The sequence below is a fragment of the Trichechus manatus genome, unplaced genomic scaffold (assembly GCF_000243295.1).
Source record: "Trichechus manatus latirostris isolate Lorelei unplaced genomic scaffold, TriManLat1.0 scaffold00069, whole genome shotgun sequence".
Lineage (NCBI taxonomy): Eukaryota > Metazoa > Chordata > Mammalia > Sirenia > Trichechidae > Trichechus > Trichechus manatus.
In genome coordinates, this window is record NW_004444005.1 from 6,209,590 (window position 1) to 6,233,704 (window position 24,115).

Genomic DNA, 24,115 nt, shown 5'->3' on the forward strand with positions numbered 1-24,115 from the left:
CCTCCTTCTCACTTTCTGCCTCATCTCTTTTTCCTTCTCACCTCCTCTTCTTCACTTCCTCCTGTCTCACCTTCTCATCCTATCTCCTCTCCTTACCTCTCCCTCCTCCTCACCTCCTTCTCTTCACCTCCTCCAAGAACCTTCCCAGTTCTCCTCCCTGGAAGTGATTCCTGGCCTACAGCTCACACCCAACACTCTGTCACTTCTTGAGGCTGGATTGCATCATGAGGATGGACCTCGGTACCGTACTGAGTGTGCATGTGTTTGGGGCCTGGGGATTCCCTCCTCCAACCCCTACAGCAGTTCCTAGAGGAAGGGACCACCTTTCCCACTCCCCAGAGAAGGGGCTGAGGCTGCGGAGGTGGAATTCCTGCCCAACTGCCCATGACCGAGGGCGTCAGAGCTATGACCAGAACCCGGGCCTGTCTTCTGGGCCAGCGTTCTTCCTGCTGCACACAGCCTCACGCCTCACTGCTCCTGCTTCCTGTGTGGATGGAGGTCTCCTGGGGAGCTGGCAGGCACGTCTGCTTGAGGCTGTGGGGGAGCTGGGGACCAAGAATGTGTGTCCCAGGCCTTGCTACCTGAAGGACAAGCCAGGCCCAGCCTCTTAGAGGAAGCTGGCTGGCCGCAGGTCCCCAAGGCGTGCTCTGTGTGCCCACCCCTGGGTTGCCTCACTACCCTCTCTTGCCCTCAGAGAAGCTGACGTCACTCCAGCTGGAAGTGGAGGAGATCGCTTTGACGGCTGCCAGCCAGAGATGCAAGCTCGCGGTGGTCCTGGAGGCCATGAACCAGAGTCTGCAAGTGGAGACGCACCAGGTCCCGTGGAGTGTGGAGAGTACGTAGGGCCCTCCGCCCAGGGTGGGTGCGCTGGGGGGCGGGCAGGGGGATCCTGGTCCTTTTGTACCACGGCGCCTCACTTACCCAGAAGGCACACACTCATCCACCTTGGGTGTGGAAGGAAGCAGCAGGCTGGACAGCTGGAATAGCAAGCATGAAGCTCATGCATTGGTGTAGGAGCAAACAGCCTGCACATTTCTGTAACCCTGAGGGCACTGCAGCAGCAAAGCACAGCATGGGGATGATCAGCATCATCATATGGTATGCTTGAGTCCATTGTTGTGCTGTATGTCCTGTTACTCTCCCCATTTTACAGATGAGGAAATTGAGGCTCTGAGAGGCCTAGTAACTTGTCCAGGATCTTACAGTTAAGAAAGCAGGGAAACCGGATACCAATAAACATACCAATAATGGTAAAACCATTTGCCATCAAGTTGAGTCTGACTCATGGTGACCCCGTGTGTGTCAGAGTAGAACTGTCCTCCATAGGGTTTTCAGTGGCTGATTTTTTGGAAATAGATCTCCAAGCCTTTCTGCCAAGGTGCTTCTGGATGGACTTGAACCACCAATCTTTTGGTTAGCGGCCAAGCCTGTTAAGGTTTGCACCACCCAGGGACTGTGTTAAGGATGGTATCCACTATTGATTGAGTTCCAGGAACCAGGACACGCCCAACAACCTTCTGAGATGGATACTGACCCTCTCGTCTAATTAATTATTTAAATTAGATCTGCAGAGCCTGCTTGTAAAAAATGAGCGTGCCAAGTACTCAGCCTTCCCCACCTACCCCATTAATGGCTTGGTGTAAATTTCCTTTCATTCCAATCTCTTTATCATCCCCATTTTCCAGATGAGAAAACTAAGGCTGAAAGGAGTTAAGTAGCTTTTCCAAGGTTGGGTGGCGACGATGTAACCGAGTCCATTTTTCTAACCTGGTTTTTGTTGAGTCACAAACCACTGCCATCACCACCACATGTAGTCTCACATTCAGTAACTGGCGTTTATAATGGTGACCCTGAATGACATCAGTCAGCCAGCGCTCTGCTATAGGACGCTCGGTTGTTTTCAACGGTAAAGAATGCTGTGGTGAACATCTTTGTGTCTAAAGCCCTGTCCACATGGTGGATGATATCTTTGGTCTGTATTTGCAAGTAGATGCCTGGGTCCAAGGACGACAGTTTTTAGGTTCTGACTATGTATCTCAGACTTCTGCTTTCCAGAAGAGTTGACATAGATGTCCTTGGTCGGCGAAGGGTTGTTCTGATAATGTGGAAGCCTCCATTTGGCCCCTGGTTTTGGCACCCCTTGGCTCTGAACTTCGGCTCCCCTTCCCCCTCTCAGCTATCTTCAACAAGGACCTGCTGGCTACCTTGCATCTCCTGGTAGCCCTGGCCAGGCGCTTCCAGCCCAGCCTGCCCCTCCCAGCCAACGTCCAGGTGGAGGTGATCACCATCGAGGTAATGACCTACCCCGAGTGGTCACTTGCCTAGGCTGAACTCTTCGGTCCACGTAGCCATACTCTGGATGGGGTGGTGGTGCTTCATGGGTGGGGCTGAGCCAGGGTGTGTTTCAGGGAGCTGTCGGGGAATATCAAATCTTATGAGGACAGCAGTGAGGAGTTGGGCTGGAGCCGTAGGTGGGAGATACCAAGAGTCAGTGGCGGGCCGGAAACCCAGTGGGGACATGAGGAAGTCCCTGAGCTGGCCAGTTCTGCTTCATCTCACCAGATGGCACCTGCCTGGCAGAGGTGGAGTCTGGGGCTGTTGTGAAGGTCTTGGCTGATGGTAACCACATGACCCCCATCATGTGGGCCACATGTGGCCATCTGTCTGTGACCATTCAGTCCATTGCCCTCACAACTACGGTCTGATGTCTCTCATTCACTAACGAGCGGGTATGGCAAGGTCCTGTTCCCCTCTTTCAGGAGCCTTTTTAGATTTCTCCACTCCACAGGGCTCTCTCTCTCTAGTAGGTACACTACTCACGCTATAGTTAATGCCCCAGGATGCCCCATCTTTCTCTCCAGACAGGGGACCCCAGCAACTCCTACTCCCCAGTATTCCCTCCCCTCACCTCTGGGTACCTGGTGAGCAGAACCTTTAAGCTCATGTCCAAGGGCTGACTTTGACCTGCCCCACAGAATAAGCCAAAGCCCGCCAAACTCAGTCCAACTCATTTTAATTTTTTTCAAAACCATTGATTAGATTTCTCTACTGAGCAGCTTCATGGCTTTATTTATGCTTCTTATACAAATCACAGGTAACTTCATTCATTTGCTCATTCAGTCACTCATTAATTCATTCAAATCATCACATGCTGACCGACCCCACTGTGAGTTGTATGCGGGGAGAGTCTCTGGGGTTGCCTTGGGAACCAGGCAGACAGGGTCCCGCTCTTGTGGGGCTGTAGGCTTATGGAGAAGAAGGACAATTAAGCAGTGATGAGGTGACCCGGGAGGCTGCCCAGGTGGGGCAAGACAGAGCAAACTGGGTCCCTGAATCCACGGTCACCAGCTTTGTCCGCTCCGGTCATCTTAAATGGCAGGTGTCTGTCACAATTCTGGCACCGCTCAATTTCATTTCCTTCTTCTTTCTTAGAGCACCAAGAGTGGCCTGAAGTCGGAGAAATCGGTGGAACAACTCACTGAATGCAAGTAAGGGAAGGACAGTGATCCTGGACTGTGGCTGGGCTGTAGCTTTGCAGGTACTGGGTGCCTGGAGGGATGGGAACCGCGTAGGTCTGCTCGCCTGACCTTCTCAAGGAGGCGCCCTCACACTCTGTGGCTTCTTCTCAGCCCCCGAGGGGCCGTGCTGACACCTCCATTTTCTGTAGCACGTAGTAGCCCTTTATCTTGCTTGTTTCTCCCCGGGGCACAGCCGCTGGATGACGTGCTGGGGATGAGGTAGCTGCTGGGTGCAGTAAAGATTTTTCTGACTCCTTGTACTAGTTATTGACTGCTTTCTAGCAAGTTTCCCCAAAATGTAGCAGCTTAAAACAAAAGTGGATGTTTCTTCTCCTCATGTTTCTATGAGTCAGGAATTCAGGAGCAGCTTAGCTGGGTGCTACTGGCTTGAGTTCTCTCATGAGGCTGCACTCAAGATGGCAGCTCGGGCTGCAGTTATCTGAAGGCTTAACTGAGGCTGAGGACCTGCTTCTTAGATAGTTCCCTCATGTGGTTGGCAAGTTGGTGTTGGCTGTTGGCAGAAGGTCTCCGTTCCTCCCTTAGAGGGAGTCTTCACAGGCTGCTTGAGTGTCCCCACAACATGGCGGCTGGCTTACCCAAGAGTGAGGGATCCAAGAGAGAGCAAGGTCTCAGTGTCTTTTCTTTCTTTCTTTTTTTTTTTGATGTTTTATTGTGCTTTAGGTGAAAGTTTTCATAGCAAATTAATTTTTAAGTCAATGATTCTTACACAAATTGTTTCATCACATTGGTTGCAGTCCCTACCATGTGTCAGCTCTCTCACCATTTCCTCGCTGGATTCCCTGTTCCCATTAGTCTGGTTTCCCTGCCCCTCCCTGTCTTCTCAGCTTTGGTTTTGGGCAAATGTTGCCCTTTTGGTTGTTCTAAGGAGCACATTCTTCACGGATGTTATTCTTATTTTGTAGCCTTGTCTATTATTTGCCTGAAAAGTGGCTTCTGGGAATGTCTAGTTTCAAGTTAGAAGGTTGTCTTAAGGCAATAGTCTCGGGAGTCTTGCATCAGTGTCTTTTATGGCCTAGCCTCAGAAGTCACACACCATCATCTCCTCAATATCCTATTGGTTACATAGATCAGCCTTACTTAGTATGGGAGGCGACCACAAGGGCATGACTACCAGGAGGCAAGGATTGTTGGGGGCCATCTTGGAGGCCAACTACTATACTCCAGCCTGGACACTCTGCTGGGGAGGACCTTGAGTGTGCTCCCACAGCCTGGGAAAAGAGCATAGGCTTTGCAGTCAGCTCCACCTGCGTTTAAATCCCAGCTCTGCCACATAGGAGCTGTGTGACCTTGAGCAAGTCACTTACCCTCTCTGAGCCTAGTTGGTCTTCTGAGAACTGGGGACCCTATTCCTACTTCTGGGACTGTCATGAGGGTAACAGATGGAGTATGTGAAGACCATTCCTCTCCCTGTGCTCCCCCAACCCTGAGGTCCTTCCAATCTATGGCTCTTAGATTTCCAGTTGGGGGTGAGGCACAGGGGAGCTCAAACTGCTGAAAGTTGGTGACAAAGTCAGGGCTGTGGCCCAAGCCTGTGGTCTGAGCATGGCAAACGGTGGAAGGGAGCAGACTTCTGGTGGTCCCCTCATACCAACAGGTCCTGGGTCCTCACTGACCCTAGAAAATCCCCAGGAAGCAGCCTTGTCACCCTCTGGGCCCAGCAAGGGTAAATGACCTCCCAGACACCCAGCGGCCAAGCAGCTCTGCACTGGCCCTATTGATACCACAGCTGTCCTTCCCCTCTCAGCTTCTGGTTCTGAAAATGCATTTGTAGTTGTTGATGTTAATTGCCGTCAAGTTGCTTCCATTCTTGGTGATCCCAGGCGTGCAGAGTAGAACTGCTCCATAGAGTTTGCTTGGCTATAATCTTTTTTTTTTAAATTGTGCTTTAGGTGAAAGTTTACAGCTCAGGTTAGCTTCTCATACAAAAATTTATACACATATTGTTATGTGACCCTAGTTACCATCCCTATAATGTGACAGCACACTCCTCCTTTCCACCCCAGATTCCCCGTGTCTATTCAGCCAGCTTTTATCCCTTTCTGCCTTCTCATCTCACCTCTGGACAGGAGCTTCCCATTTAGTCTCATGTATCTGCTCGAACTAAGAAGCACATTCTTCACAAGTATCATTTTATGTTTTATAGTCCAGTCTGATTTTTGTCTGAAGAGTTGGCTTTGGGAATGGCTTCAGTTCTGGGTTAACAGAGAGTCTGGGGGTCATGTCTTCTAGGGTTCCTCTAGTCTCAGTCAGAGCATTATGTTTGAGTTCTGCACCCTACTTTTCTCCCGCTCCGTCAGGGACTCTCCATTGTGTTCCTGGTCAGGGTGGTCATTGGTGGTAGCTGGGCACTATCTAGTTCTTCTGGTCTCACGCTGATGGAGTCTCTGGTTTATGTGGCCCTTTCTGTCTCTTGGGCTAATACTTGCCTTGTGACTTTGGTGTTCTTCATTCTCCTTTGCTCCAGGTGGATTGGGACCAATTGATGCATCTTAGATGGCCGCTCACAAGCTTTTAAGGCACCAGACATCACTCACCAAAGGGGGATGCAGATTTTCTTAAAAACTTTGTATGCCAATTGACCTAGATGTCCCCTGAAACCATAGTTTCCAGATCCCCACCCCTGCTACTCTGTCCTTTGAAGTGTTTGGTTGTATTCAGGAAACTTCTTAGCTTTGGTTTAGTGCAGTTGTGATGACTTCCCCTGTGGTGTATGCTGTCCTTCCCTTCACCCGAGATAATTCTTGTCTACTATTGGCTGTAATCTTAATGGATGCAGATCACCAGGACTTTCTTTCACAGTGCTGATGGGTGGGTTTGAACTGCCAACCTTTAGGTTAGCGGCTGAGCACAAACTGTGCCACCAAGAGACCTTCTGAGAATGCGTTTAGAGGTTTTGAATGGGGAAGGGTGGTTGGCTTTTGTGGAACCCGCATTCCTGTCCCCTTCCTTACCTGAAACTTGCCATTCTTAGCAACACTGTGAGCTCGTTTATGTGTATAATGGGGAGCCCTGGTAGCGAGGTGGTTAAGCTTTCAGTTGCTAACCAAAAGGTCAGCAGTTCAAGTCCACCAGCTGGTCCTTGGAAACCCTATGGGGCAGTTCTACTCTGTCTTATAGGGTCTCTATGAGTCGGCAACAGGTTTGGGTTTTTTCTTGGTTTTGTGAGCTCGGAGCCTCTGTGCAGGCTCACTCCGGCTCTCTGCTTGCGCCGTGGACCACACCCAGCGTCAGCCTCTCCCAGCAGCGCCTGGCTTGGTGCTAAATCCTGAGTCTGTTTCAGGCTTCCCATCCCAACCCACATGGCCCAGCTCCTGCCCATGGGCCGTAGGCAGAGGGCCTGCCCTGCTCTCCCCAGAGCTAGGCTGGCTTTGGGCCTGGAGAACCGCACCTCTGTGTGGCAGGAGCGGGGGATGCAATACAGCAACCAAAATCAAAGAAAAGCCACTCAAACCCCAAAAAAACGGAACGGAAGGCGCCAGACGCAAAGAGTACATGTGCAGGATTTCACTTATATGAGCTTCTAGAACAGGCAAAACTAGTCGATGGTGACGGAAGTCGAAGCAGTGGTGACCTTTGGGTGTGGGCTGATGGACTGGAAGGGCACGTGATGGGCGCTAGGAGTGTTCTAGGTCGGTTACACAGATGTGTATATATGTAAAAATGTACAAGCTGTAAACTTGAGATTTTTGCACCTTATTATATATATAATACATTGTTAGGTGCCATCAAGTCAATGCTGACTCATAGCGATCCCATGTGACAGAGTAGAACTGCTGTAATCTTTACAGGAGCAGATTGCCAGGTCTTTTTCCCGCGGAGCTGCTGGGTGGGTTCAGACCATCAACCCTCCGTTTTCGCCACCAGGGCTCCTGTAGATAATATTCCCCCCAACCCCCAAATAGAACTAAAACAGCACAGGTGAAAACAACAAAATCCAAACATTTCTGGGCGTGGCAGCCCCATGGAAAGGCTCTAAGCTTCCTTTTGCCCTTTGCTGAGTCTTCCCCTTTTCCTCCCCCGAGGGTTCGCCCTGGTTTAGAAGCTTGTTGTTAGGTGCCATCGAGTCCGTTTGGACTCATGAAGTCCCTACATTCAACAGAACCAAACACCATCCGGTCCTGCACCATCCTCATAATTGTTGCTGTGTTTGAGCCCATTGTTGCTACCGACAATAAAATAAGCACATTCATTTCTTCCCAACCTTGTCAGCCACCGAGTCCTGTCTTATTAAGGAATTACAAGTCTGTGGATGTTTTTTTAAAACTATTTTTCACTTTCTTCCCTCTGCAATTTCTGCTATAGCACAGACAAGGACCAATCTCCAAGTGAGTATCTTCAGAATTTAAGGAAACCTTGTTCTGTCTAATTTGTGTTGAAACCATATGCCGTGATCAAGAGTTGATCACCGGGCCTTCTCATAAATTTCCTTGATAGTCTGCTATTTGTATCTTGAGCCTTACTCATATCTATTTGTCCCTCCTGTTTGTCTGTCCGTCCATGGATCTGGCTGTTCCTTCTCTTGGTACTGCTCATATGGGTACAGAGATTTATAATTCACGCAGTTGGTGATGGTGGAGTTGTTAAGTACAGGGACTCTGGAGCCAGATGGCCGGGGTTCATAACCCAGATCTCCAACTCATTAGCCACTTGAGCTGGGGCAAGTATCTTAACCAGTCTGTGTCTCAGTTTCCTCATCTGTAAAATGGGATTCATCATAACACCAACCTCTTTGGCTGGTGGTGAGGGCTGAAGGAGATAATCTGTGAATGTGCTTAGCACACAGTGAGTGCTCAGTGGTGAGTGTTCAATTTCTGCGGCTGCTGCTATTGTGACAAAGCTCTTCACCAATCAATCCACCTATCGATCCAGCCATTACTGCTTTCATTCATCTATTTCTTGGTCAGTTGGCCTGGCCAGTGGTCGGTCCATCCATCCATCCATCCATCCATCCATCCATCCATCCATCCATCCATCCATCCATCCATCCATCCATCCACGCATCCATCCATCCACTTGTCCGTCCGTCCATCTGTCTGTCCGCCTGCCCATCCATCCATCCTAATATGTCTCTCACTTCCTGACTCCTTCCCTCCCTGCACCCTCCTCATCTAGGACACAGGGCTGTATAGGTGGGTGGGTAGGGGGCGGAAGGGAGTAGAAGTTGTGACCTGCTGGGAGCTTCTGAGAACAGGGGCTGAGGAAGCCTGAGTGGGGGAGGAAGGAGAGTGAGGTGCAGTGAGGTACAGGGAGGGCTGGCCAGGTGCGTGTGTGTGTATGTGGCAGTGTGAGGACATGGGGTGGTGATCAGGGAGCTGTGTTTGTTGCGGGGGGAGGTAGCATGAGGATGGATGTCACACAGTGAGGGGCAGGGGCTCCCTCAAAGCAGTTTCCTGGAAATTCATCCTGCTCTGGCCTGCATCATCTGCACGCACACTTGCCCCTCTTTTCCTGACTCCTTCAGTGACACGGTCTCCCTTGCCACAGGCTGGAGGTCTGGAAGGGACTGCTGGTGTCCCCCTGTCTGTCAGTTTGTGGGGCATATTCACATGGATGATGCTATGTAGGCCTACCATTCCCCTTCATGAATGAGGGCAGAGAGGTGGAGTGACTTGCTCCGAGGCACAGCTGCAAAGGGCAGAATTGGGAGGTACACTAGGGCTTTTTGACAAAGGGCTCCAAAACGCAGTCTGGATATTCAGGGCTCAACAGCCAGTCTCCCCAGGTGCAGTGTATGAACTGCAGAGGGCAGGAACCCAGCTTGTGCAAAGAGAGCATTGGTCAGAGGAAATGGGGAGGCAGAGGCTGGCTTCAGGAGCAGCTGGATCCAGGAGCTTGAGCTCAGCTGCTCAGGGTACGTGTGTCTTACATGTTGTAGGTGCAGACACCACAGTGGGCCTGACACCCTCCCTCTGCCCATCCAGAATTCTCTGGGAGGAGAGAGATGGGTCCTGCATCAGTCTGGGGCTGCTCCTGGACAGTCAACTATGACAGCTCCCATGTAACTGGGTTGAAGCTGGGAACTGGGAGGAGGAAAGGGCAAGTCCCCAGAGGGAGGGGTGGCAGCTGTGCAAACGCAATAATAAAAAACCAGTTGCTGTCAAATCAGTCCTGACTCATGGCGACCCCATGTGTGTCAGAGTAGAAGTGTGCTCCACAGGGTTTCCAATGGCTGAATTTTTCAGAAGTAGATCACCAGGGCTGTCCTCTGAGATGCCCCTGAGTGGACTCGAACTTCCAACCTTTTGGTTAGCAGCCGAGTGTGTTAACTGTTTGCACCACCCAGGGGCTCCAGACGCAATAATAGGCGTCCACTATCGATTAGGAGCCCTGGTGGTGCAGTTGTTAAGAACTTGGCTGCTAACCAAAAGGTCGGCAGTTCCAATCCACCAGCTGCTCCTTGGAAACCCTACAGGGCAGTCCTACTCTGTCCTATAGGGTCGGTATGAGTCAGAATCAGCTCGATAGCAACGGGTTTACTATAGATTAGGAAGAAGAGCCTGGTGATCTACTTCTAAAAAAATCGGCCAGTGAAAACCTTATGAAGAGCAGCGGAACATTGCCCGACACAGTGCCAAGAGATGAGCTCCACAGGTGGAAGGCACTCAAAAATAGCAACGATTGTGAGGATGGCACAGGACCGGGCAGTGTTTCGTTCTGTTTTACGCAGGGTTGGTAGGAGTCGGAATCAACTTGACGGCACCTAACAACAACTATAGAAAGGATGACTATTTATTAAAGCCCTACTGTGTGTCTGGACTCCATTCTAAGTGTGTTATCTGCTACCAGATTTGATCACAACAGCTCACCCAGTAGGTATTATCAGCCCTACTTTACAAATGAGGAAACTGAGGCACAGAGAAGTGAGGGGATTCGCCCCAGGCCACACAGCCAGGGAGCAGTGATTCAAACCCAGGTCTAGGCCTGTTTAATTCAAGACCCACGAGAAAAAACTACCGCTCCCTCTGAACTACTCACTCGAAAGACTTCTGTGCGAAGAACCCTCCACTGGCCCAAAGACAGCAGAGTGGTAACGAGGTGTTTACTGGGTCTGTGTCTGCAGAGGACGTCTTTGATGAATTATTTAAGCTGGCTCCGGAGAAAGTGAGCGCCGTGAAACAGGTAACAGAAATCAAAGCTCTGGGTTCGGCCCCTACCCGCCCGCCCGTTGCTCACCTGCCTGTTGGGGTGGGGCGGGGAAGGGGAAGAAAATGGCCGTCTCGCACCTGTTGTACTGGGTGCTGGGCTGGCGGGCTCTGCCACACCAAGTGTGAAGGTGCAAGCAGGAGCCCCTCCTCTGGGTTCTTGTTTCTCCCTGGGCAGGCCATTGTGACCTTTGTCAACCAGAAGCTGGACCGCCTGGGCCTGTCCGTGCAGAGCCTGGACACCCAGGTAGGGGCTTAGCTGTGGGGTCCCCGGGCAGGGAGGGGCCATGGGGTGCTGGCAGGAAAGAGTGTCCTGCAGGGTCTGGTTTCTGCGCCGGGGCTCCCAACTCACCTTGTGGCTGGCACACGTCACCTCTCGGAGCCTTGGGATCCTTCCTGCCAATGGGAGGTGCTGCTGGCAGGCCACCTTGTCCACCAGGACACCGTGAGGGTCCCCTGAGGTGGGGACTACAGGTGCACTTTATAAAGGTGGGGCATCATATGCACTGTTATTACTTTCCATTGTTGTAAAGAAAAAAAAAAAAAACATTTTTCAGCTCTTTTTTCATAATTAATCTTAGGCTATCAGACACCGAGACTCAGAGCAAGGAGCTTTCCCGGAGTCATTGTGTTTTGCTTGAGCATTATTTACCGAGCTTGGACCAGGCTGTGCTGTGGGTGCCGTCTGCGGCTCCCATCTCTGCTGAGCACCCAGGAGCTCAGCTCTTGACAGGGACTTAAGCGAGGTGACCCCAGCAGCAGAAGCAGGGTCTTACGCTGTCAGTGTGCCTAGTTGGCCACAGGCTTTCCTAATCACGGTTTGTCGTTTTGCTCCCTCTCGACGCAGGAGTGAATGGGGGCAGAGAGGCCAGCCGCCAGCCCGGGGACTTTCAGGGCGGCCACGGAGGCCGCTGGACCCCAGGCAGCTTCAACTAGACGGGTGCCACAGGCATGGGCTGCCTGGGGTCTCATGGAGTATTGGGGCGGGGAGGTCTGATCCCAGACGGCCAAACGGCTAATGAAGATCTTCTGAGACACACTCTGGACACTCGCCAGGGCTGTGTGGGGTTGATATGCTTGCACGCCTGGTAGTGAAAACCTATAAAGTCCTCACAAGGGCCCCTGGAGGAGCCCTGGAGGTGCAGTGGTTAAGCTCTTGGCTGCTAACCGAAAGGTCTGCAGTTTGAACCTACCAGCCTCCCCGTGGGAGAAAGATGTGGCAGTCTGCTTCTGTAAAGATTACAACCTTGGAAACACTATGGGGCAGTTCTATCTACCGCGTCCTATAGGGTTGCTACGAGTCAGAATCGACTCAGTGGCAATGGGTTTGGTTTTTGGTTAGGGTCTCTGGAAGCCCAAATGGTTTGCACTTGACTACTAACTTAAAGTTTGGCAGTTGGAGTCCACCCAGCGGCACCGCAGAAGAAAGGCCTGGCAGTCTGCTTCCATAAAGATGACAGCCAAGAAAGCCCTATGGAGCAGTTCTACTCTGTACCACATGGGGTCGCCATGAGTTGGAATTGACAGCAACGGGTTTGGTGTTTTATTTATACGCCAGGTGATCTACTACCCCAAACTCAGTCATTGAAAACCCTGTGGAGCACAGTTGTACTCTGAGATACATGGGGTGGTCATGAGCTGGAATGTACCAGGTCCTGGGCAAAGCGCTTTATGTACATTCACTCACTGAATCCTCCCAACAACCCCTGAGGTGGGAACTGATGCTACTCCATTTCACACATGAGGGCACTGAGGCACAGCGACGTTAACTAACTTGTCCAAGGCCACACAGAGACTAAGGGGTGGGCCTGGGATTTGAACCCAGACAGCGGGATCCAGAGTGTGAGCTCATAACCACCTCACATGGCGGCCACGTGAGAAGTTTATGCGTGAAGTGGTGTGGTGACGTGGCAGAGAGGGAACATCAGATTCCGGAGCCAGCCAGCCAGCCAGACATGAGTTTCTATCCTGTCTCTGCCACTTCTGACCTCTGGACTCCGAGGACATCCCATCCACATTAACCATGAGACCTTGGGCGAGTTACCAGTCTTCTCTGAACCTCAGTCTCCTCTTCTTATGAAATGGGTACAAGGATCCCAAACTGGTAGAATAGTTAGTGATAAATGATATGAGGAGTGTCAGACATTCAGTGTATCACCTGACACCCCATGGACACACCATAAATAGGTTTTAATTATTATCATATTTAATGGGGGCTGACATTCTACCGTCTCATTGTGCTGTCTCCCTTGGTAAAATAATGGTATTTGGAGATAATGACATGTACGAGGCTGGTATTTAGAGACTGTTGAATAAAAAAGGATATTGAAGTCTGGGGATCGAGGTTGTATTAGCAGGGAAAATCAGCAGAAAAGATTTCAGGCCCAAACTAATAACATTGGAACAGACGTAATATGAAGAAATTCTGTTATGGACTTCAAGAGATGCGTCTCCTCCAATATCCAATCTTGTGTTTTGTATCTTTGAAGAGATTCAGTAGGAGTATATTAGCATATCGCACACTGGTGGCAGGACGGCGGCTTTCTCTGCAAACAGAGAGAACAGACAGAAATATTAATGTGGCAGCCGGCAAAATGAGCCTGGCCTGCTCTTCTCTGCCTTTTCCCAAAGGATAACCTTACACTTACCTCTCTTTTTGCCTGTGTTTCTCCGGATCCTGGAAAGGTCTGTGGTTTAAAAAGTAATATGAGGCTATTTCAGAACAAATTTTAAAATGGCTCTTGTTTATTGAGCATGTACTACGTACCAGGCAGCCGATAACTGCATTATACCTGCTGCTGTTTACAATAATGCCGCCAGGTCGGGAATATTGCTTCTGCTTCTCAGAAAGGAACCTGAGGCTCAGAGAGGTCGTACATCTTTCTTAGGGCCATACAGCCTGTAACGGCAGAGCGGGCACCCTCTGGCCGGCCTGACTGCTGCTCCTCCCTTTGTAGTTTGCAGATGGGGTCATCTTACTCTTGCTGATTGGACAGCTGGGAGGCTTCTTCCTGCACCTGAAGGAATTCTACCTAACTCCCAGCTCTCCTGCGGAAATGGTAAGTTTGCCAAAGATGATTATCTGCCTCCAGAGCAGACAAGTCTGTGGAACTGGCATGAAAAATCATATGCTGTTGAGTTGATTCTGACTCCTGGCGACCCCATGTATGACAGAGTTGAAGAGTTGTCAATGGCTGAGTTTTTGGAAGGAGATTGCCAGGCCTTTCTTCTGGGGTGCCTCTGGGTGAACTCAAACTTCCCACTTTTCAGTTAGAAACCAAGCTCGTTAACTGTTTGCATTACGCAGTACTCTGGAGTTGCCATGAACAGCCTTGATGCATTCACTTCCAGGTGAAGTGAAGGGTGAGGGGCAAGTTTATTTGTCCACCTGTCTGTCCGTCCACCTACCCTCCTGCTCACCCATTCACCCGTCCACCCACTGGCCCATCCACCCACCCAGCTGTAAAAATGGCACGGTGACAGTGTCATCTGACCTCCTTCTCTAACTTCACAAAGAGGGAGGAGAATCATTATCAGCATAAACAGTCCATGGCTGATTGCTATGAGGTGGAGGTCAGACATACCTTCCTCTCTCCAACCTTTCTACCAATTCTGACACCAGCTGTCCCTCCCGTGGCACTCTCTACTTCTCTGCTGTGTTTGGTAATTTGTAGCAATGGCCACACAGAACTCACAGACCATATTTACAATTACGGTTTATTAGGGAAGTAACAGGTTACAATTCAGGATCAGGAATGACTCAGGATACAGATCTTCCATCAGGACAGCCTCTTCTCAGCCATGCCCACAGGCAGACCTGTTTCTGGCCCTAGGCCTCTCGGCCCCTTGGCCTGGCCCCTGCCCTGCTTAGGCAAGTGTTACAAAGCTCTTAGCTCTGCCAGTAAGAGCCCGGAGGCACCCCACTCTTCCAGGAAGCCTCCTGCCCGAAGGCGCTCAGCTTTCTTGTTCTGTGGGCCAGGAAGCCCACTGCACCGTCTCCTGCCGGTCTCCTGGTTCTGCTGCCTCTGCTGCTGTTTCTCTGCTGCTGCTTCTCACCATCTCTTGCCGTCTTTGGTGTTACAGCCCTCTCTCTCTGTCTCCTGCATCTAGGAGGTTCTCAGCGCAGGGATCCCAGGTCCAAAGGACGTGCCCCACTCCTAGCTCTTCTTTCTTGGTAGTGAAGTCCCCCTCCGCTCTGGCCTCACCTCACCCATTATCCCATTTCATCCTTACTCCACACCCCTGAGGGGGCAGGGCCGTGATTGTTTCTCCGTTTCACAGAGGGAAAACTGAGGCCCCAGGGGTTGCTTAGTGCCAAGTCTGACACCAGGATGCAGCCTCCACCCCTCAGTCTGCTGTTCCCCTCTTTGCACCATGGGGCTGTGGTCTTCAGTGGGTGTGACCTCCACCTGGCCTGGAGACAGGTGTGCTCCTGATTTGAAGATGGATCCAGGGCTCCGCTTCCCAAGAGCTGGGATGTTGGGAGAGGAGCAAATGGGCCAAAACAGTGCGGTGTTGTGGTTCCCGTGGTGGTAATCGGGACAGTGGCCAACACTTCCTGGGCCCTGTCTTAGTTCCCTGGTGCAACAGCCATCACAGAAGGACCTCAAGTGGGTGGCTTTAAAGAGCAGAAATGTACCTTCCCACCATTCTGGAGGCTAAATGTCCTAATCAGGGTCTCAGCTTTAAGGGAGGGTCCCTCCTTGTCAGTAATGCCAGGAGTTCCTTGGGGTTCCTTGGGGTTCCTTGGCTTTCCTTGGTGTCTGTCTTCCCCAGAGTGTGTCTCTGTGTCTGTTCTGCTCTTTTTATGACTCAGTAATGATTAGGTTTAGGACCCACTCTGCACTGATGCAACCTCATTAACATAACAAGAGAAAATCCTATTTCCAAACAGGGTCACATTCACAGGGACAGGGATTAGGACCTCAACATATACTTTGGAGGGTGTCTCAGTCATCTAGTGCTGCTATAACAGAAATACAAGTGGATGGCTTTAACAAAGAGAAATTTATTCTTTCACAGTCTGGTAGGCTAAAGTCCAAATTCAGGGCATCAGCTCTGGGGAGAGGCTTTCTCTCTCTGTCGGCTCTCAAGGAAGGTCCTTTTCATCAGTCTTCCCCTGGTCTGGGAGCTTCTCTGCACAGGAACCCTGGGTCCAAAGGACACACTCTGCTCCTGGTACTACTTTCTTGGTGGTATGAGGTCCCGCTGTCTCTCTGTTTGCTTTTTTTTCATATCTCAAAAGAGATTGGATTAAGACACAGCTGAATCTTATAGATTGAGTCCTGCCTCATTAACACGACTGCTGCTAACCCCACCTCATTAACATTATAAAGGTAGGATTTACAACACATAGGAAAATCACATCAGATGACAAAATGGTAGACAGTCACACAATACTGGGAATCAAGGACTAGCCAACTTGACACATATTTTTGGGGGGACACAATTCAATCCATTACAGAGGAACATATTCAGTCCATAACAGATCCTTCCGTTCTCTAGGCACCGTATCGGTCAGCTATTGCCACAGAAATGCCCCATAACAACCCACCCAAAACACCAGAGGCTTACAACCACAATCATTGATTCTCCTGGGCCTGCAGGTTGGCTGAGCCCAGCTGATCTAGGTTTGCCTGGGCTCCAGCATTCAGCTGGGGACCAGCTGGGGACACGGTGATCTTGGCTGTGTTCGGCTGGGGCAATCCACTCTGTGTCACCTGTCTCTCGCCCTCCTCCTGGGACCAGCCACTAGTCTGGGCATATTTTTCTCCTGGCAATGGCAGAGACACAAGAGACCAAGCAGAATCCAGGAAACACACCAAACGCCTTGAGGCTGGGGTTGGAACTGGCCTGCTGTCACTTCCACCTCCTTGGTGGTGACAGGGAGAGCCCTGCAGAGTGACATGCAGGGCAGAGGGTTGGGTCCAGGGAGAGGGGCAGAGCTGGGGCCAGTGGTGTGATCTCTCACAGGCAGTGGAGATCAACTTGTTAATAAATCCACACACCAGGCCAGAGTTGGGAGCTCTTCCCATCTCCATTTCCATGGGAGGAAATGAATTCAGAGAGGTTCAGTGATCTGGCCAAGAACACACAGCTGCTGAGGGTAGAGGTTAGGCTTATCTGTTCCAAAGCTCACTGCTTCTCCATTTCCTTCCTGGGGAGCCCCGTGGGAGAAGCAGAGCCGTGAGCCTCTCTACAGGCGAGAAGGAGGCTTGCCTGAGGCTGCTTGTTGTGGTTAGCTACTGTCCAGTTGGCCTCAACTCATGGTGACCCAATGCACAATGGGATCAGACTGTTGTGACCCAAAGGGTTTCATGGCTGATCTTCGGAAGCAGAATGCCAGGCCTTTCTTCCTAGTCTGTCTTAGTCTGGAAGCTCCATTGAAACCTGTTCAGTAACACGTTGAAGCCTCCACTGATGGACGAGTGGTGGCTGCGCTCAAGGTACATTGGCCAGGAATCGAACTTGGCTCTCCTGCATAGAAGGAGAGAGTTCTACCATGGAACGATCACAACTGAAGAGCTCAGGAGGAGTCAAAGCTGAGACTAGATGCTGATCTCACATTCTGAGGTGGGAGATTGAGGTGGGAGGCGAGAGGAGGGAAGGCAGGAGGGTGGCAATGGGGCAAGACAGAACGCCAAGGAGCCTCTGGGGCAGGACTCAGAACCAAGACTCAGACGGCATGCGGGTCCTTCTTTGTCACTTGGGTGCTGGGGCTTACAGAGACCACAAGGCCTGTGCTCAATATTTTACATGCTTCTGAACCCCCAGTTACAAGCTGGGGACAAAAGTCCAGGCTTCTAAAGTCCCTGCTTAGAGCCAGCTTGTGGAATCCACTGCTCTCAGACCCCGCTTCCAAATCTGAGCCAGTTTAGATGTGGGGTAACACAGCTGCCTAACTCAGACCCCAAGAGTGAATTTCTGCGGCTGCAAGAATCTATAATAAAGGTGCTGAGAGGCCATTAGCTGACGAGGGTGGGGATGCAGCCCTGTCCACCAGTGGGACACCTACAGGATTGTTATCTTGGCAGAGCCGCTGTTTGGAATTGCGTTTCTCATTATCGGCCCTTTCCTTCCAGTGGTGTTTACGTGAGATTGTCATTCGTGGCAGGAACAGAAGAGTGAGGGACGCAGTGGGGGAGAGAAGGGATCAGCTGTTCCGAAGAAACAGCTGAGTGGGATCTTCAGCTTCCTCCCACAAGCAATTATTTCTCCCCAGGAGGACTGGATTTGTCCTCCCAGGGGCGAGACCTGCCCTTGGCTCCATGGAACATGGTGGCTTACCTTCATCATCTCAAACCGTGTGCTGGAGAAACAATACTTTGGGTAAAGCGTGGCTAGGTAACTCTAGTTGGTCTGTCCACGTGCCATACTGTGGTGGTTTGCGTGTTGCTATGATGCTGAAAGCTATGCCACCAGTATTACAAATACCAGCCGGGTTACCCATGGGTGGATGGGTTTCAGTGGAGCTTCCAGACTACAACAGACCCGGAAGGAAGGCCTGGTGATCTACTACCAAAAATTGTTGTTGTTATTGTTAGCAGCTGCCCTCAAATCAGCCCTGATTCATGGCAACCCCATGTGTTACGGAATAGAACAGCTCCATAGGGTTTTCCTGGCTGTAATCTTTATGGAAGTAGATCACTAGGCCTTTCTTCCGTGGTGCCACTTGGTGGGTTTGAACCGCCAACCTTTAGGTTAGCAGCCGATTGCAAACTGCTTGCGCCACCCAGGCCCCTACTTCTGAAAATAAGCTAATAAAAAACCCTATGGATCACAATAAAATAGTGTCCGATGTAGTGCTGGGGGATGAGCCCCTTAGGTTGGAAGGCCCTCAGAATACACAGTGGCTGCAACAATGGACTCAGACATGCCAGTAATCACGAAGAAGGTGCGGGACCAGGCCGCATTTTGTTCTGTTGCACGTGGGGCCGCCATGAATCAGAGCCGACTCGGTGGCAACCAACAACAGGGTAACGCTGGAGCCAGGACACCTGGGACACCACCTTTGGTTCAGATTGGGCATTGTGGAGCAGAAGTGTGACAGATAGAAACCACTGTGATCATTTTTACAATGTCTGTAGCAGCAATTCCTGCAGCATAAAGTTCACGAGGGCAGGGAGCAGGTCTGTTTTGTCCCCCATTGCAGATCTGTGTGTGGTAGATAGTTGTCTGAGGCTGTGTTCTCTAGGGGAGAAAAACCAGTGAAGCGTATATGTGTAAATATACATACAGAGAGATTTAGCTCTAGGAAATGGCTTATGCAGTTGTGAAGGCTGGCAAGTCCCAAATCTGTGGGTCAGGAGTCAGGCTGGAGGCTTCACTGACTCATGTGGTTGTAGGGGCTGACGAACCCCAAATCTGCAGGTCAGACAGCAGGCTGCTGGCTCACGTCCCAAGAACCAGAGGTCAGAGGATGACAAGTCAGATGTAGGATTGTGAGAGGGCAAGCTTTGCCAGAACATCCATATATATTGGATGTAGGCCACACCCCCAAGGAAACTCCCCTTTCAACTGATTGGCTGCTCACATCAGATCACAAAATGGAGGATGATTACATCAGATCTGCCAAACCACTGAGAATCATGGCCTAGCCAATTTGACACAGAACATCAACCATCATAATGCTCAGTAAATACTTTTTTAAATAAATGAATAAAAGGAGCGTTTCCAAAACCCTAGTTCAATGAGAGGTGCTAGGACAACAGGTTCTGTGGTTGAATTCCTCGGGGAAATGCACACAGTCCTGAGGGTTCATGACACACTAACATACGCAAGGCTCTGAGAAGTCCTGAAGAATTGTGGTTGAAGTTCAGGGATAAAGCTTGGTGGGAGTTTGGGTTGGAAGCTGGTGGTCCAGATGCAAATAGACAGGCCTGGCATTTGGGAACCAGGGCCTGGGCTGAGGGTGCCTCATTTTACTGACATCTGACGGGGCCTTGTCATTGTAGCTACACAATGTCACCCTGGCCCTGGAGCTGCTGAAGGATGAAGGCTTGCTCAACTATCCCATCAACCCTGAAGGTCAGTGCAAGCCAGAAGCGGCATTGTGGCCCTGTTCTCTGGGCAGGCCAGCCCCAGGCGAGATGGGGCAGAGTGAAGCCGAGGGCGTGGACAATGGCCAAGTGTTAGCACAGTCTTGCTTGGCTGGGGTGGGATGGTGAGTGTTTGCTGATCTTTCCTATTAGGGGGGCACTATGCCCATCCCTTCCACCTGCACCATCTTGTCTAATAACCCCAGTAAACTACCCTAGGCCCTGTGCCATCTACACGATCACTTATCCCCAGTAAAGAAGAGAGAAGCCAGATCTCAAGGAGTTGCTGGGTTAGGGGGCTATGGCTGGGGGTCCCCAAGAGGGGTGAAGGGGAAGATGGGACAGGAGGAGGATGGAGGCAGGGTCTTGGGATGGGCCCTGGGACTCAGGCCTAGCATGACCCACTGTCCTGGTTTGCCAGAGGTTCTTCTGGCTTTAGCTCTCAAAGTCTCGTGACCCAGGAAACCCCTTGGTCCCATGCAAACCAGGACGGTTGGTCACCCTCCAGTCCTGACCCGCTGCCTGTCCCCTCTGGTCCACAGACATTGTGAACAAGGATGAAAAGAGCACGCTGCGAGTGCTCTACAACCTGTTTCACAGGCACAAGCTAAAAGAGAGCGCAGATGGGATGCCCCGAGGAGCCCCGAATTAACCGTCAGGCTTCAGAGAGCAGCTCCCTGGAGCCTGGATGCCAGGCCCAGCTTGGGTGCCCATGGTCCACCTGCCCTCAGGCCTCCTGTCTCCTCCGTCATGTCTGCCACACACCTCTTCCCCATCGCTGACTCCTGTTTCCATTGAACCCACTGGATTTGGATCTGTTTTGAGCCAACTTTTGGCCTTACTCAGCTTATTTTAACAAGTGCATTTCTGGGAGGAGTTTTGGTCATAAATCTGCATAAACATGAGCTAATCCCCTCAGGCCCCTGGTTCCTCTTCAGCTTCTCCTTCCTCGTGGGGCTGGACCTGGAAGCTGCTCAGCCGCTCCTCCTGGGCCCAGGCAGCCGAGGAACCTCGAGGCTGACCTCACTAGAGGCTTTGGATGTGGCTTTGGGGAGCAGGACGGGGCTCTTGGCTGTCAGAGCTAGTGGCCAAGACCCTGGCCTCCCCACCTCAGCTGACTGCAGCCCACTTGCCTCTCACTTGGGGTGCTAGGCCCCAGAAACACCACCCAGAGGCAGGGGCTCCATCTGGCTCCAAAATCAAGCCCCCAAGTGATTCAGTGACTTCCCAAAGGAGCTGTGGCCCAGGCCAGCCTCCAGGGCTGTGATCAGGACTTTTTCCTCCAAAGCCACAACAAAGGGACTTTTGTGGTTGATTAGTGGTTGGCTAGTGCTTTCCAGCATCTCCCAGGCTGTCTCCGAGAGTCACGTCTTGCTCCCTAGTGAGACGTGGCATTTTCTGTACACATTTTCCAAATGAAAAGTGAGCTGTAGGCCCCTTGAATGTGGTCACTCAGGACTGATTTCCAGATGGAAGCAGAGCTGCCTAGGACCTGGTGTTTGATAGGAACCAGGCAGGAGGGGGCTGGGGAGCAGAGGTGGGATCCCTGGGAGGGCAAGGCTGGTGCCTGCTGTCTGTTACTCCACCCAGGCTCCTCTCCACCCTCCACCTCCAACTGATCCCGTGATGGCTAGAACACAGTTTGGGGTTGGCACTGTTTGTGAGCCTGGCTTTGGGGAGTGGCCTTGGAGAGGGTCCTGGGTGGGCCAGGCCATCTCTGCCCAACCAGCCGTGGAGATTGGGAGGACGCCTAGCAGGGAGCGATGTCTGGAGCCTGGGGATCCGGCATTAGGTCCACCCTTGCAATTGACATTTGAAGGAGAGGAGATTTGGACTGGCTTCCCTCCTCCCTGCCTGCCTCCTCCCCTCTCCTCCTGATTCACAGGGCAAACCTAAGCATTGAGGTAGGCATTGGGTAAGCCCTATGTTAGCCATTTTGGACTAGCATCTTTTGGCCTGTACCAACACCCACTCCTGACAGATTTTTCTCTTCTATTGGCCCGCCTGTCTGTCTTTATGCCCATACTACACTGTCTTGATTGGAGTTCCTGGGTGGTACAAACAGCTTAGCACTCAGCTGCTAACCGAAAGGATGGAGGTTCAGGTCCACCCAGAGGTGTCTTGGAAGAAAGGCCTGGTGATCTAGTTCTGAAAAATCAGTCATCAAAAACCCTATGGAGCACAATTCTACACTGACACACGTGGGGGGTTACCATGAGTCGGCGTCGATGGCAACCGTTCCCATTTTATCTTGTTATGTTTTATCCTGTCTTGATTGTTGGAGAGATATAATAAGTCTTGAAATCAGATAATGTAGGTCCTCCAATCTTGTCCTTCCCTTTAAAAATTGTCATGGCGATTATAGGTCCTTTTAATTTCCATATACTTTTTAGAATCAATTTGTCATTTTCTACAGAAGAGCCTCCGGAAAATGTCCCTCCTCCTATCCCAGGCATGCCCTCCCTGTGCCTGGAGCCTGGCTTCTTTCACCTGCCCAGGTACCTCCTGCCGTCAGGATGCTCCTTCTCACTTCTCATCTCCCTCTCCTAGTTCCTTCTTGTGGGCATTTAAACAGGCGCAGGATCCTGCACTCTTCAACAGTCCCCAAGTCCTCATATCTTCAACTTCACTGTCACCCTGCTCACACCCAGACTCCGTGTAAAGGACCTCTGCTTACCCCCTTAGGAAGGCTGGCCTCTGCCCCCCACCACTGCACGCCTTCTCCCTCGCTCAGTTTGACAGCAGATTAAAAACATTTTTTTAAATTAAATTTTTAGTGTCAGCTTTATTGAGGAATAATTTACAAACAGCAAAATTTACCCATTTCAACTGTACAATTCAATGAGTTTTGAAAAACGCATACATCATGTAATTCCCATCACAATCATGATATTGAACATTTCCATCACCTCCTAGCAACCTGGCCCTGGCAACTGCTGGTGTGCTTTCTATCACCATAGCTTTGCCTTTTCTAGAATTTCTCATAATTTTGTCATACGCTATGAAGACTTTTGTGTCTGGTTTCTTTCCCTTAGCTTGATGTGATTGATATTCATTCACATTGTTCCTGGTATCAGTAATCCATTCCTTTTTATTTCCGAGTAGAACATACTTGTATGAATACACTGTAATTTGCTTATGCATTCCTCACTGGGTGGACTTTTGGTTTCTTTCCAATTTTTAGTTTTTATGAACAATGTTGCTATGGACATTCATAATCAAGTCTTTGTGTGGACATATGTTTTCATTTTTCTTGGGTAAATATCTAGGAGTGAAATGGCTGGGTCAGATGATAAGTTATGTTTCACTTTATAAGAAACTGCCAAACTTTTGTTTTCCAAAGTGAACATATCATTTTGTATTCCTGCCATTAATGTATGAGAGTTCCAGTTGCTTCACATCCTTGCCAACACTTGATGTTATCAATCTTTCACATTTTAGCCATTCTAGAATGTATGGAAGGAGGCTTGGTGGCACAGTGGTTAAGCACTTGGCTGATAACTGAAAGGTCAGTGGTTTGAACCCACCCAGCGGCTCCACAGGAGAAAAGACTTAGTGATCTGCTCTTGTAAAGATTACAGCCTAGGAAACTCTATGGGGCAGTTCTACTCTGTCCTACAGGGTTGCTATGAGTTGGAATCAACTCGACAGCACACACCAACAACAAAAACAGAATGTATAGTAGTTTTAATTTTATTTCCCTAATGACTAATTGTGCTAAGCATATTTTCATGTATTTTACCAACAATGTATCTTCCTGATAAAAGTGCCTGTTCAAATCTTTCACCCATTTTTTTATCTAGAAGTTTTATAATTTTAGCTCTTACATTTAGATCTATGATGAATTTTGAATTAATTTTTATATATGGGGTGAGGTAAAGATCAAAGTTTTCTTTTTTGCATATGGATGTCAATTATTCCAGCACTATTTGCTGTAAAGATTACCCTCTTCCAATTTCCCCATTAAATCACTTGGCAGCTTTGTATAAAATCAATTCATCATATTTTTGGATCTACTTCTGGACTTTTTCATCTTTCTATTAGTTTACAGGTCTATCCTTATGCTAATACTATGCTGTATTTATTACTGGAGATTTATAATAAGTCTTGAAATCAGGTAATGTAAAATCCATCAATCTGGTTCTTCCTTTTAAAAATTATTTTAGCTATTTAGCTCCTTTTAATTTCCATATAAATTTTAGAATCAGTTTGTCATTTTCTACCAAAAAGCCTGCTGAGATTTTGATTGGAGTTGTGTTGATTTCGAGATCATATTGGGGAAAAAAAAGTATTCTTAAAAATATTGATACTAAGATCATTGATTTAAGAATTTTCTTCTTTTCTAATATCAGCATTTACTGCTATATACCAGAGAATACCAGAGAGACATTTACCT

General features: G+C 50.0%; 1 protein-coding gene across 2 annotated transcripts in view; it reads left to right on the plus strand.

The window, feature by feature from the left end:
• The window catches only part of PARVG (parvin gamma), a 41,624-nt gene that overhangs the window by 4,982 nt on the left and 12,527 nt on the right, over positions 1-24,115 (plus strand). The window contains exons 5-13 of one of the 2 annotated variants that reach the window (XM_004379997.2): positions 695-835; positions 2,177-2,292; positions 3,433-3,488; positions 7,842-7,864; positions 10,600-10,658; positions 10,860-10,928; positions 13,639-13,740; positions 19,636-19,708; positions 20,262-23,120. In XM_004379997.2, coding sequence (XP_004380054.1) covers positions 695-835; positions 2,177-2,292; positions 3,433-3,488; positions 7,842-7,864; positions 10,600-10,658; positions 10,860-10,928; positions 13,639-13,740; positions 19,636-19,708; positions 20,262-20,371 — 749 coding nt within the window. In that variant the 3' untranslated portion in view covers positions 20,372-23,120. Of the gene's footprint in view, positions 1-694; positions 836-2,176; positions 2,293-3,432; positions 3,489-7,841; positions 7,865-10,599; positions 10,659-10,859; positions 10,929-13,638; positions 13,741-19,635; positions 19,709-20,261; positions 23,121-24,115 lie in introns of those variants that run through there. The other variant, XM_023734610.1, reaches the window with a different exon arrangement.